The 14,934-nt window shown below is 39.4% G+C and overlaps 2 protein-coding genes across 2 annotated transcripts; both read left to right on the forward strand.

The window, feature by feature from the left end:
- The first annotated feature begins 4,091 nt into the window (after positions 1-4,091).
- Positions 4,092-9,653, forward strand: LOC140779102 (probable polygalacturonase). The gene is made up of 5 exons (XM_073124070.1): positions 4,092-4,779; positions 5,818-5,938; positions 6,876-7,124; positions 7,525-7,678; positions 8,916-9,653. Exons 1-5 carry the CDS (start codon positions 4,354-4,356, stop codon positions 9,439-9,441), a joined length of 1,476 nt encoding a protein of 491 aa, XP_072980171.1. The 5' UTR covers positions 4,092-4,353; the 3' UTR covers positions 9,442-9,653.
- A 920-nt stretch (positions 9,654-10,573) lies between these two features.
- LOC140778556 (uncharacterized) lies at positions 10,574-12,336 on the forward strand. Its single transcript, XM_073123346.1, has 3 exons — positions 10,574-10,751; positions 11,624-11,748; positions 11,850-12,336. Exons 1-3 carry the CDS (start codon positions 10,619-10,621, stop codon positions 12,168-12,170), a joined length of 579 nt encoding a protein of 192 aa, XP_072979447.1. The 5' UTR covers positions 10,574-10,618; the 3' UTR covers positions 12,171-12,336.
- The last annotated feature ends 2,598 nt before the right edge of the window (positions 12,337-14,934 follow it).

Raw genomic sequence — 14,934 nt, forward strand, 5'->3', positions numbered from 1 at the left:
AAGTCATATGATGTACTTGAAATATTAGTTGAGGATAGCTAAACAAGAGAAGAAATTCAAATTTATTAGTTTTATACATATACTTTTTAGTTTTTAAATTATTTAGAAAATATTAATATTTTAAAAAAATTTAAGATATGCTTAAATAAACAGTATAGTTCTACCGAGTGACTCGCAGGTTAAAACTAACAACTTAAGACCCAACCTCTACCTAGGTTAACGTTCAGACAGGATGTGATAACTATGCCGCAAAGAAAACTTTTAGAATCACTGGTGATTATTAGTTATAATCCGTTTGTGGATATCATGCAGAAGAAAAATAAAATTAAACACGAGCAAATCATGAGATCGCAATCGAGAAGTCAATGTCTTTCCTCTCGCCTCGACTTCTCCCCGATGCTTCCAATCCTCCTAGACCTCCAGCACGTACCCCTCGTGGCAGTTCCCCATCGGCTTAGTCTCCTCGATCTTGTCCACCAACTCCTTCATGTCCGGTCTCCTACCGGGATCCGTCTCGACGCGCGCAGTTCACGCCGATGCGTAACAACCGCTTCATCTCGGCCACCGCCGCCTTCGACTTACCGACGATTGCCGGGTCCACGATGGCCCACTTGACGAGGTCGGTCCCACCCTTGGGGTTTTGCGAGTACTGGGAGGGGAGCTTCTGGTGAGGAGCTCGAGGAAGAGGACGCTGAGGCAGTACACGTCGGATTTGGGGGACACGTGGCGATTACTCTGGGGCGCGATATGCTGACTTGTCTTTGGAGGCAACGGAATGGTTGAGGAGGGGGAGGAGGCCGTGCCGCTCACCACCACCGCCTTTAAGGCAGACCCCACGCTGCCGCTTCCAATCTAGGGGTGCAAATGAGCCGAGCCTGAGCGGGCCAGCTTCTACTTAGTCGGGATTTTTGTTTAGGCTTGGCTTGGTTCCATTTAAGTCGAGCCGAACTTTGAATGAGCCCCTTCATCCCTCCACTAATCGTGTCTTCTGCAACAGGGAGGCTGCCACCCTTGAGGAACTGGTCGATAGGGATGTGGCCGTCGTTGGAAATAGACAAGTGTCGTCTTCTGCTCCCCCTCGTTCCACGACCTGGACAGCGATGGACGGCTCTCCCCTCTACATTTTCCCTTTCATCTCCCCTTCCGGGTTTGAAATCGCCATTGGATCCAAATGGGACGATCGGATCCTTTTCCGATAGATTCCGGCGTAAAGATTGGTTAAGAGATCGTTGCGCGAAAATGGCAAGGAATCATTACATATAACGAAAAATTCAATTAATAAATGAGAAAAGAAAATCCGAGAAGAGAGATCTCTTACCTAAATGCTATCACCTCTCAGAATCTCGAAGAAAAGAGAGAATACCGAGAGAAATGCTGGAGAGGCGCGAGAAGAGGGAGGGTGTAATATAAAGTAGTAACAACTGCTGTGGGAGGATACTTCTCGCCTCCTTAATCCCAAATTAAAGACACATAATGCTTGCATGTTCTCTCTCTCTCTCAAAAATGCGACAGGGAGAGAGTCCTGTTTGCATTAATGGATGTGTACTATTTTGACGCGTGTATAAACTATAGATTATATATATATATATATATATATATAATTTTTTGAGCTTGTAGAATCGAGTCTGAGAGAGCCGGTTTTGACTTAGGCTTGGCCTCATTTTTTAATTCAAGGCTTCAAGCTCGATTCAACTCAATTCAAACCGAGCTTGAGTCAAGCCCGTCGAAGATGGGCACAAAGTAAACCAGGCGACTTTCGCCGACGAGCTCGTCACTCTTCCGGATTCTTGCATTTCTCGCCGCCGGTTTTCACGTAACACAAGTAGAGGTTGTTGTCGAACGACCTGAAGCCGAACTTCCTGAAGCTCGGAGGTACCGGCCCCTCTAAGTCGTTGTTCGACACTTTGAACGAGGCAAGCAGCCGCGGGGCTACCCCGAGAATCCGGCCGGAGAATTTGTTTCACTCAAAGCGCAACTCGATGAGCATGGTGGTGTCCTTGAAGAGGAAACGATGGAGCCGTTGAAGGCGTTGCCGTGGAGCCAGAGCTTCTTGAGATGCATCATGGCGTCGAAGAAGTCGTCTCGGATGGGGCCGGCGACGTGGTTACTGGAGAGGTAGATGGACTTGAGGGCGGCGGGGAGGCGGTAAAAGGCAGGAAGGGCGCCGGAGAATGAATTGCCCGAGAAGTTCAGTGTGCGCAAATTCTTGATGTTGGACAGCGCGGCGATGTCGACGGTGCCCATGAGGCTCATGTTCGAAAGCCGGAGGCCCGTGACGGCGCCGTCGCCGCTGACCCACGGGGACGTGGAGCTGCATGGTGTGGAGGATTAGTAATTGGGTGTCCACAAGGAGAGGGAAGTGGCGTTTGGTGAAGAAGTTGTTGAGGCGGAGGAAGGCTTCGGCGTCGGACATCGATACCCCACCGGGAAGCAAGAGGTGGAGGAGGAGGAGGACGACGACGACGACATTGACCATGGGTAGAAGGTGATGGGAGCTAGGCCGCGGTTTGGCGTCAGCCTATTCTGTTTGGTTCCTTTCTATCTCCTCGATGGCCATAGATAGTTTTCTGGAGGAAGGAAAGGAGATGGACAGAGAGATTAGTAATAGTAAGAGAATGGGAGACAACGCGGAGGTGATGGCATTCAGATTCAAATGTACAGGTAACAGCGCGGTGGTTAGAAGAAGCCAGTTCAAAAGGAGAAGGTGAGTCACTAATGATATTTTTGAGCTCTAGATATTTAATTTACCTCAATTTGGAGAATGGGCAAGCAGAGAGTCTAAAGCCTTGTGGAATTTTTGCTTATTCTACAAGCTTACAGCAATCAATAACTAGTTAAAAGGGCATATGACCGTGATCATGAGGTAGGTTACCGGAAAATTCTAAACCTTTTCCCTTAATCGCATTGTTATTTGTAATTCATATATTGGGTATCTGAATAAATCTTCTTAGTTAATGGGCTATAGCAGTTCAAATCCTTAAGTCATAGTTAGCCATTTTCGACGTATACACATGCAATCCACCAATTTCAAAACTCTTTCGCACTCGAATAATTTGACTCCCGGGACAGTAGATAGCAGACTAACTCTTCATGCCATCCACCATTATGATTCAGTGACTGTCTCCAAACAAAAAGATTCATTGACAATCTTTGTCATTTACTAACTCTTCATGCCAAACAGCATTCAACATTGGAGCAGCGTTTGACATCCACTAAGTTATACATAAAGCCTCTCTTATTTATAAATGATTATTATTTCTTATAAATAGTATTTAAATATTTCTATCTCTGGTGAGCATTAGACACATATTTCCTTACCAAAATGTACATACGATAAATCTAGGCCTTGATCTATAACTTGAAACCAGAGAATCCTTTATTAATTGTTATATGTATATATCTAAAATGCCTCTGTGGTAGTACTTGAGACCTGCAAAATTTTGGATACATAACCTAACTTGTTTAGCATCGATCCAATATATGGGTACAGGAGAATGTATTTGTCCTTATCATTTGCCTAACGAAAGCTTTGCCTTACCTACCTTAGTAGAGTAATTCTCACTTCAAAACTATCAGTATCACAAGGTAGGATGACAAAGTTGACAACACAAGCAACCAACATATATGATGTGGAATTAATGAAATTCCACCTAACTTAAAACCTCAACTTCCAACAAAATATATTCCCCATCTAATGTGTTACTCCACTCTGCGAGTCTTCTCTACCAACTAGGGCATGTTAGGTAGAGATATTTACTTAATTAATTTGTCAAATACTAGATAAATACTCAGGAGTTACATCTATAATTTTGGTAACCGTTGAACTAAATTGTTTAAGGAAAGTCCAACTACTTATCAACATCCCATTTCTTTTAAAGTCCATACATTGCATGTCTTCCATTAATTAATTTGTCAAGTTGATTAGATAATAATTAAAGCTCGCAACCAACATTTTACCTCATAATGAAAAGGTCATTAAAGAGAGAGAGGTCCGAATCTTGACAAGCTCCCTGCCGTCCGATCTAGATACTTGTGCAACCACCGTTGTCTTCTGTACGAGGAGGGTATTTATGTCAATTCACAATCGTCTTCTTCACCGAAGGCACCAATGACCAACCTCGACTTTACGCCTCACTCCACGTCCCGTCCCTTTTTTTAAACTCCAATCCTTCTCCCCCATGGCCGAAATAGTTGCTTTCGAAACCTTAGTCTCCTTCCTCCGACCTCGATCTCTCTCCGCTTCTCTCCGTAACTATCAAGTCGTTCCTTCCAAGATCCACCAATCGATCCGAACCGCCTCGCCCTACAGAATAAAGTAGATTCCGATTCGTTCACTTCGAATTCTTCGATCCGATGGTTGAGATCTTCTCCCCCGGTGGTAGGTTTTACTTCCAGCAGCAGAGGAGATGGCTGCGTGCGTTCTTCTCGTCGCACAAGACCCTCCTTGCTGTTCTCTGGGTCGTAGGAGTCACCTCGGTGTTCATATGGCAAAGTAGCTCTATAAATGTAATTAGGATCTTTCGGCCGACATCGGCCCCGAGGCCGGTGCCGAGGCTGAGGGCGGCTGCGTACAATTTGACGGATTTCGGAGGAGTCGGAGATGGGAAGACGCTGAACACAGAGGCGTTTGAAAGGGCAGTGGCTGCGATAGCCAGGCTTGCGAAGAAGGGCGGCGGGCAGCTCAACGTGCCCCCTGGGAACTGGTTGACGGCGCCGTTCAATCTTACGAGTCATATGACTCTCTTCCTTGCGGAGGGTGCTGTGATTCTTGGGATACAGGTGAAAAGTTTTGAATCATTTTAATTTTAGGCGGAATTGTTTGATAATGATATGCCAATAATCAGGGATTTTGATAATTTCCTCCCAGTTTTATGATATTATGCATCAGCCATCCAAATCAAGTCCTTCGGTGAAGATAAAAATGAGTTTTAAGTTAGATGATGGCCTTTATAGACTTTCGCATTATTTTTTGCCGGAAAGAGTGAAGACACTTCAAAAGTAGTGATCAAGGACGTCGGTAGGTTATTTGCTAATTTTTGCTTGAATAGTGATTCAAGAGTGAAGACACTTCATTTGCATTTATTAATACTCTTTAGGACAGGGAAGTGGTTTATGACGATTGGAAAGTGCCATATGTTTTTCATGACTATGCTCGGAGAGTAATAGGGCTTGTATCTTTGGCCAATCTTCTTTCTAACTCTCCTATTTGGTATATAGTACTAGCTCAAAGTAATGTGACCTAAAAGTTGGTAGATCAAAGAATATTACCAGAAGGAAGTCTGGAAGAAATCTTGAAATATGGAGAAAGAATACAGATCTAGTAATGTAAGCAGAGAAACAACTGGATGCAACAATTCTAAAATTGGCAAGGAGCAAGGAGATCATTGACTAAACATACCTTTATTCTAATTGGGAACCTAGTCACACATATGAATTGCGTAAGTTGTGAGGCACACTGAGGCTACATTTAACACAAAGGAAAGAAAATCCTTTTACATACTGAAGCAAAATGCCCCCCTCCTATTTTATTTCTTCATTTTTTTGGTAAGATTTAATTTAGTTTTCTGAGTAACACCTAGAGTCTAATGATTTACATAGTAATGTTGTTTGAAATTGCAAAGCAAGGAAGCACAGTTCATTATTGGTTTGAATTTCCTCATTGGTGGAAATTTCAATTTTTCTTAATAAACTGCATGAATTTACTACGAAATGATGGTTGCTTCAATTCTAGTCACTCCTTTGGATGCCTTATTTGCTAGTGTATTTGTTAAGATGTACAGCATTTAACTACTACTACTATTTCATGCCCTATAACAGGATGAGAGGTATTGGCCATTATTGCCTCCATTGCCATCTTATGGCTATGGTCGTGAACATAAGGGGCCTCGATATGGGAGTCTTATTCATGCTCAAAATTTGAAGGATGTGGTTATAACAGGTCAGCTTCTTACTTATCCTTCCATTTGGTCCTTTTTGTTTCCTTATGCTTCTTTCTTTACTGGCAAATTGCACAGTTCGGGCTTCTGAGAAATTCATTAAGCAAATTAAACTAGATGATAAATTAATGAAAAGAAATTTTTGTCAAGCTTAGAGATATAGTTTAGTAAGGAACTCATAAATCACTGGATAAATGAAAAAACAAAAAACAAAATAGAGGGCTATTCTTTGAAGAGGGGTTCAATCAGTCTATAAGTATGCATGCCTCTAGTATCATTGGTTCAAGTCAACCTAAAATGAAGTCTAAGCTCATTCTAATCAGACCAGAATCAGATTTTAGTCAATGAACATTTGACATCCTTCTTGGCTTCTTTTTTATGTTTCCTGAAAGCAAAATACAAGGCAGGGGATATGTTTGCCTGTCATTGTTTTTTTCTTTCTTTCGCTTACTGTTACTGTAAATTGCTGGACTCTCTTAGAAGTGAGGAAAACTTGATCCATTTAGTAGCAACTAGCAAGAATAATTCTTTGTTGACTGGTAGAATTGTGGTCCACTCCCCGTTTTCATTTTCCTTTGGCGTGATAATGGAATTTACTCCAGACAAGTCAATGGAGAAAAATGAACCCATTTAGTCAAACCCAAATATTTGGGACTGAAGGTTTGTTTGTTATCGTCGTCGTCATCGTCATCGAAGTTTATTTCAAACATTCTTTGAATCGAATGGAAACTAAGTTAAATCGTATCATTTGTCTTAGTTGTCTCCCAACTGCTATAGCTCTTAATGCCCTTAGTTAAATCACCTCGTGTTTGTAGATCTTTTTGTGTTCCAGTTGTTTTTAAGTTGTGTGGTTTTTTAACTCGATGTTCACTTTTTATTAATGAACAAGATTGCGGTGATTTATTGGTCATGCTATCTTATCCTTGATTTTGTCAACAGGACATAATGGTACAATAAATGGTCAAGGTCAAGCTTGGTGGACTAAATACCGGCAAAAAGTACTCAATTACACAAGGGGCCCTCTTGTTCAGCTCATGTGGTCTAAGGATATCATCATTTCCAACATAACTCTTCGTGATTCTCCATTCTGGACGCTTCATCCATATGACTGCAAGAATGTGACTATCTCAAATGTGACCATCTTGGCTCCGGTTACTGGAGCTCCCAACACAGATGGAATAGATCCAGGTATCTATACAGCGTAGGTGTTGTGACCATTCCTATGTTTTGGAGAATAGGATAATGCAGCTGCACTATTTGATTAACTAATTTTTAGGAACTTCCTTATAGTTTGTTTTCTCTGTAGCTCTGCACACCATGTTTTCTTGGATAGTTCTATCTAATAGTAAAAGATGTGAACCTGATTCTCGAAGGTTACCATGACATGAGTGATGCATCCCCTTTTATCTTTTATATCCTACTTCCTAAGCTTCTCGTTGCATTTTTCTACTAAAATCATAAGCATAGAAATATAAAATCCTACTACTCTCATAAGCATTATGATTAACTGTAAAAGTTTCATGATACTTCCATCATCCCTTTTGTTTATAGCCTTTCAAAGTCTGACTTGTTCATGTTGTGGATGCAGATTCTTGTGAGGGTATGGTGATAGAAAATTGTTACATATGCGTTGGTGATGATGGGATAGCAATAAAGAGTGGTTGGGATCAATATGGTATTGCATATGGGCGTCCATCTACCAATATTTTAATCCGCAATGTCACAGTACGTTCTGTGGTGAGGTGAGATATTTATTGAGCATTTCATGTCATCTGGATAAGCATGCAAGTTTCTTAACAACATTCAGCAATGGGCATGCTATCATTGGAGCAGCAAGACATGTAGCATATTATATTAAAATTTTAACTATTGAAGTATAAAACATATTGTTTGGGCAATGCGGGCCTTCTCAAATTTTAGTTTTTCTTTTGCCAGACCCATAAATTGAATATGCTTGCACATATGATTATTAGGCCTGTCAAAGCATACTCTTATGTGATAGAACTTTAAAAATAGGTGGTAGTCCTATTATCTAAAGCCTGGCCATATGCATAATAGGTTCTTTGATATTTGCTCTCTGACCTATCATTCATCTCATCATGATACTTGGATTATCTTGCTCTTCTGTCTTTTGAAGTCGGTTTGAGAGATCTTAGCCTGATAGGTGAGGCTGGGTTTTTGATATTTAGGCCTGTTCAATTTTGAGCTGAAGGCACACTAATATCTTTAAAGTCTGGTCAGTTTTGGCCACCCAAAATGATACGGGCTTAGAGTTGGTTTGGATTGAAACCAGCCTGACAAGTGAAATGTTCAGGTTTAATTTCAGATAAATGAATATTTCTTATGTAACAATTTATATTTAGTTTGAAATAATGAAATATTGACCGGGGAACATAAAAGTTAAAGTTTGCCCCCTTTAACAGAAGACTCTCACCTTAACAGTGTGCATACGTTCATATTGAGACGTATCAATATTTCCCATCTCAATCTTTAGCAAGTTGTTAATTTGCACTAGCTAGCTCTACATAACTACAGATATTTCTACGTAAATTTGCGTACTTCATAACTACAGATATTCCTACATAAATTTATGTAATCTTTGTTAATAGGTTGCTTCTTTTTTTCCCAGAGCATTCATTTAGTTAAATTGTCTTTCCCCTGTAGTGCTTTGAGAAATCAATTGATGCTAACAGCTGATATCTTGAAAATAAATACGGAATTACCTTGGGCTCATGAGACCTCATTTGTTTATACCAGTTCAATACTATGAAAAATTATTAAGCTAGATACTATAGCTGTTGTTATAGGAGATCTGTTTCAGGCCTATAGAGAGTCTCTTAATTAATTTTGTTTATCAGGATGGGTTTGAGAGCTGTAATTTTGCATTTCTAGATATTTTTTCATCGATCATGTTTCAAATTCAATGAGCTAGTTGAGTGGCTTAACATTGTTCCTGAAGTTGTTATTATTGATGCACAGTGCTGGAGTATCAATAGGCAGTGAGATGTCGGGTGGAGTTTCAAATGTTACTGTAGAAAACCTTCATGTTTGGGAGACAAGACGTGCTGTGAGGATCAAGACTGCCCCTGGAAGAGGGGCCTATGTTCACAACATCCTCTATCGGAACCTGACCTTTGATAATGTCCGTGTTGGAATTGTGGTGAAGACTGATTATAACGAGCACCCTGACGAAGGCTTCGATCCGAAGGCTGCCCCAGACATTAAGAACATAACCTTCATAGGGATCCATGGGCAGGGCGTACGAGTACCAGTGCGGATTCAGGGGAGTGAAGTGATACCCATAAAGGAGGTCAGTTTCCAGGATATGTCTGTCGGTATAACCTACAAGAAGAAGCATATCTTTCAATGCGCCTTTGTCGAGGGGCGTGTCATTGGCTATGTTTTCCCTGCACCGTGCGAGAACCTAGATATTTACGATGAGAAAGGACGACTAGTTAAACGTTCAGTATCACAGAACAGCACCGACATTGATTATGATTTCTGAATAATATGAATTGCCCTTCCATTTTCGAGGCCAGAGAGATGCTGGATGGTTTTTTTTTCTTTCAAAGTTATCACTTTATCAAGAATTTGTAGTTGTACTCCAGTTTTTCTATTCATTCTTTCCCCTTGTTTACTTTTGCTCCTGTATATAGAGAATATTCAGTTGTTTATACTGCTGGGATATCAGGCCATGCATGAGCATGTTGCGGCCTAGCTGCTTTTGATTTTCTTGTCACTCTATAGTGAAAATAGTCCATTATAGATATTGACAACTAAGGGGAAATAAATGATAAGGTCTTTATGAAAAATAGACAATAACTCATAGGGTCTAAATATAATCATCCCTGTATTTAATCTCTTCCGCACTCTATTTTTATTTATGGCATTGCTTCTCGCTCTCATAAAAGGTTTTGCATTGACATTCATGAGATATAACCAATGGGTTCTATGTGAAATTAGATAATGCTTAAGATGGTCCAAGTGTAATCGTCTCAATATTTAATCACTTTGCACTCTACTTTTAGTTAGGTGTTACTTCATGTTCCGGTAAAAGTCTGCAGCTTAAGCTAGTACACTGACATTCATGAGGAATAAGTGAAAATAAGGTAGAGTAAACACTGAAGCATGAGCAAGGGTTGAGAGGACCTCTTTGAGAGACACTAGCCATTATGGAGAGGTTTTTCTCCAAGCTGTGTTTAATTGCTAGATTAAGTGGACTTGTGTATATGTTTTAGCTTTGCGAAGGCTCGGCAGATATTTTCATTAAATCCAAGACTAATATAATAATTATAGTCTGACACACATAATGAGAGGGGGAATAAAATGAGACAATACTATCTGGACAAAGAGCATACCATCTCCTACTGCCTACTGGGAGAACCAAGTGAGGAGAGAGAGAGCAATACATTCTACAGCCTTAAAATCTTGTTTGCTTTGAGTTTAAAAACTCTTCTCAACTAGTTTATTTATTTTTATATCTAATTAAATTTACTTAAAAAAATTAAGACTAAATAATAAAACTAATTAATTAAATTCAGAGCTTAGTCTCAAACCAATCCCGTACTATATTGGCCCATTAAATTGGGCTTTACTTATATAGTTATATAGTTATACCACTATTTTCTTCTTCCTCTCCAACTCTCTCTCTCTCTCTCTCTCTCTCTCTCTCTCTCTCTCGGATGGATTCTACCAGAAAGGCTTCGCAGATCGTGGCGCTGTTGGACCTGAAGCCTCACCCAGATGGAGGATTCTTCTTGGAGACCTTCAGGGATTACTCCATCACTCTCTCTAAGTCTCAACTCCCACCTCACTGTAAGCATCCATTAGGTTCCTCTTGTTCACTGCTTTGAAGATTAATTTGTGATTGAGAGTTCCTCTTACCTGCTAAAATTTTGCTAGAAATGATCTTCTACAGTATAACATCTTTTTGTTTTCGGATTGATTGCTGATATAGGTCCCCTTTAATATCTAATTTGATCTGATCATCTCATTTAGGACTTTTCCCCCATCCCATCTATTCACTGAATCGATGGAGAAAGTTAGTGATTTCTTGATCATGGCTATTGTATTCTTAAAAATCATCCGTGCTGTGGATTACTGTTCGGCATTCTTAGATTTTGATCTCTTGTGAGTATGAGTTGCTACTTAGACTGTCTAAATTTGCCTAATTTATGGTAACCTCTATTTTTTTTTTCTTTACTATAGTTCCTTTTCGAACACATGAAGTACTTTATTTGGTATTCTTATTGTAATGGAAGCATCTCATTGAAGTGGGAATTGAAGGATTTGTATGTTTTGTTAGGGTTTAAGATCACTGTATCACAGAAGATGTTCTATTGATGTCACCTAGGATTACTTTGCCCGTTTGCGTTATCAGCCGTAGACATTGACATTCATTCAATCAAATAAGTTGCATGTCAGACCGCTTGCTGCTTAATTATGTCACTCTCTTTGTAAACGTAGTCATTTTCTGATTTCAAGACATACCTTACTGTCAATTAAGTCTTGCTCATCCAAGATAAGCTTTAGTGTAAGCATATCCAATTTCTCCTGTGGATTAAATACTAAGTACTAACTTGAATTCTGACAGCAGACTTTCTAGGAGGCACTTATCTCTTATGATTGCAGTTTTAGTTTATTGCCTTATGAGCATATGCAACATCTAACTTAAGTTTAACCTCTAGATAAGGTGGTGGATCGGGCCGTAAGCAGTTCGATTTATTTCTTGCTTCCATCAGGGGGTATTGCTCACCTTCATCGCATCCCTTGTGCCGAAACCTGGCACTTCTACACGGGAGACCCCCTCACGGTTTGTACTGTGTTCCATCTATTGATATAGATTGCATTTACAGAAGTTTATTTGCCCTACTTCATAAAGTGCCGATATTTTAATCTGTCACTCTTCTTCAGGTATTTGAGCTATACGATGATGGCCGCATTAAGCTTACCGTCGTTGGACCGGACCTAGAAGCTGGCCACCGGCCACAGTACACAGTTCCACCAAACATATGGTTTGGCGCATTCCCAACATTGGACGTCGAATCCTCGTCATCTGATGGAAGTGTTCTCAACAAAGCACCAACCAGAGATCCTGAGCTGCATTATTCTCTGGTTGGTGTCACCTGTGCTCCTGCCTTCCAATTCGATGACAATGAGTTAGCAACGCGTGATGAGCTGAAGGCTCTTGCTCCCGCTGCTGAACCCTTCATCAACTACCTCATTCCTTCCTAGATGAATCAAGTCGTTAATGCTTTGTTCATGCAAATGATTTCTTGGCCCCTTTACTCTTTTACGACATGAGTATTGTATGTTATGTGACCAGAAGTTCTTGTTAAACATCTTTATGTGAGCTACATTGTGACTGAAATGAGCAAAGTTGATTTGAAATTCAGCTTCATTATACTTCACAGTAGGGCAATAAGATGGTCTGGCATGAACTCTAGCTTGATACCAGCGGCGTAGTGAATCAGCTATTACCAATTAAGTCATAAGCTTTTGGATAAACTGATGTATCACATCCCTGTACTAGTCAAGCAGGAAAGCAAAACTTGAATAGATCGACGTATTAGGCTGCTGATAATTTAAGATGAGCAATTGAAGAAGTCATAGACAATTTTTGTTCCTTAATTGACAACAAAAATGACATCTTCCTTGCAGATATGGTCAAGCTTAAATCATGTCGTCTTTGAATTGCTCAGGAATAATGGATTTTCTATGGTGGAAAAGTCTTTCGCAATCCTTCAAATCAAAGACATTAAAAAAAAAAAAAGAACTTTCATTGTTCTTTACCAAATCTCTTGACTAGAGTGACAAATTGCATATTCCCATGATACAACTTTCTAAAAAACTATGAAATGGTTGTGTAGGCAAAAAAAAAAAAAACTATTTGTTCACATAAGTTTATTGCTAATTGCCCCAATTTGTCCCAAACTAAGGTAGTTTAAGTAGTTGCAATCATGCAACAGTGGCAAAACCCTCTTGATTATGTCTCCAAACCCTTAACATTTGTATTTCCTAAATAGTAATAATAAAAATTACAACCTCAAGCAAGAAAAATAATACACAAATAGGCAAAGATTTTTTTTTCCCACTTACGAGCCCGAAGCAAAAGGCCAACTCTCTAAAATAATACAGAGACACTTAGGCCTCAAACTTTTAGTCAATATAATAAGATATCTAGTCTATGCTTTAAGTTATGTGCATCACCGAATAATTGTTTCGAATCAAATACTACTAAGACCTCTCCGAGCCATCGCGCTGCTGAGCTACTCCTTCAAATCAACCACACTGTCAAACCATCAAACTATTAATTAATTTATTTTATAATATTATTTAGAGCCGAAGTCGAAGATAAGAATTCCTTGTGATACAGGTAATACACAAAAAGGCGAAGATGTCGGCAATAATTATTATGCTTCGTTGTCCATGCACCGTTAATTAATACAAGAACAGCAAGCTGTTGTAATACACACGTCTCGCACTAACGACTACCCTGGCCTTTGATGAACCAATGGACGGAGGATATTGAGCCAAACCTTTTGAGCACACTTGGCCTTACACGTTTGTCTACACTATTCCCGAGGGTCTGAAAGATGCGAACAAACGTTATTCACATTGTCGGATAAGTTTTGCGGATAGTGGGGTTTCGGTTGTCGAACAAACGTTATTCACATTGTCGGATAAGTTTTGCGGATAGTGGGGTTTTGGTTGTCGAACAAACGTTATTCGCGCAGATAACGTGAACCCACCCCACCCCACCCTTCGGAGTCCCATCTCCATTTCGAATCCCGTGTAACAGTACACAACAGCGAATTCCGCTAGGCGAAGAGGCCCACCACCTGCTTCCGCCACGTAGCATTCCGTCCCGACTGATCTATCGTCTCGAAGAGTTTGCCGAAATTTTAAGCAAAATAGTTCAACTTTTTAAATTTAAGATAAAGTTTACTCCACGGAGTTTAGCTTTAATTTATTTTATCTTTATATGTTTTAAATTTAAGCACTTAACTCCCTTTTTTTCATCCAGATCAATTAAAACTGTTGGATTTTCTATTCCAAATTAATTATATTTTATTGGCACCGATATAAATGATCTAACCATCCCTTAATCTATATTTCATATATATAATTTAATTTTTTTTTCATGTCTCAGTTAACAATTAACTAAGAGCTGCAACTTAGTCTGAATAAGAAAAGGGAAGTAAACGTGGGTATAATAAAATCTGATCAAATTATATGAGGATAAGTATAAATTAATTTTAAAGTTATTAGAGAGATATAGGAGTTTTTATATTTTTAGAGTAATAAATTGAACTATTTTTTTTAATAGTAGTTTCTCACGCATAGTTATGAAGCATATAATATCACTGAAAGAACATCTTGGTGGAAAAAAAAAAACTGGCCAATTTCACCAATAGGTGATTAATCAATAAAAATTTATATTTTTTGAATTATTAATCTTCTTGGAGACAAGTAAAAAATAACAAACATTAGAACAATTTAGAATTAGGAAGATATACTAATATTACATCTTGGTCTTATTTTCTCTCGCGGTCGGAGTTTTATAAAATCAATTTGTGTACTTTAAAATAGTGTATATTATTCGCTTATGGGTGACAGTAAATAAAAGTAAAATATTATCTTCACAAGTCATCCCTATTAGACCCCTTGTTAGGGTTTCTTCCTTCTTTTTTTCTCCTGTAAAAACTTTTATGTGTTGCCATTGAATAATTTCCTCCTTCGGATGCTTTAATTATAAGAGAAGAGGCCTTTTGCTTGCCCATGAGTTTTTTTCCCTACCTCTTTTCTTTTCTCTTTCCTCACTAGCTTGTTTGTGTGGTATGAAGAGTTCATCGATTATGGGTGGGTGGCTTTATTTTACCCTACTCTTCTCCTGACTTTATTTATTGTATATCTCTTCGTCTCTATTGTGTTGTTGTTGTTGCCGCTACTGCTGCTGCTGTTGTCTCTCCTCTTCCCTTGTTCAACAGGGGGAGAG

The sequence above is a fragment of the Typha angustifolia genome, chromosome 15 (genome assembly GCF_048772165.1).
Source record: "Typha angustifolia cultivar Huaian chromosome 15, ASM4877216v1, whole genome shotgun sequence".
NCBI classification, from domain to species: domain Eukaryota; kingdom Viridiplantae; phylum Streptophyta; class Magnoliopsida; order Poales; family Typhaceae; genus Typha; species Typha angustifolia.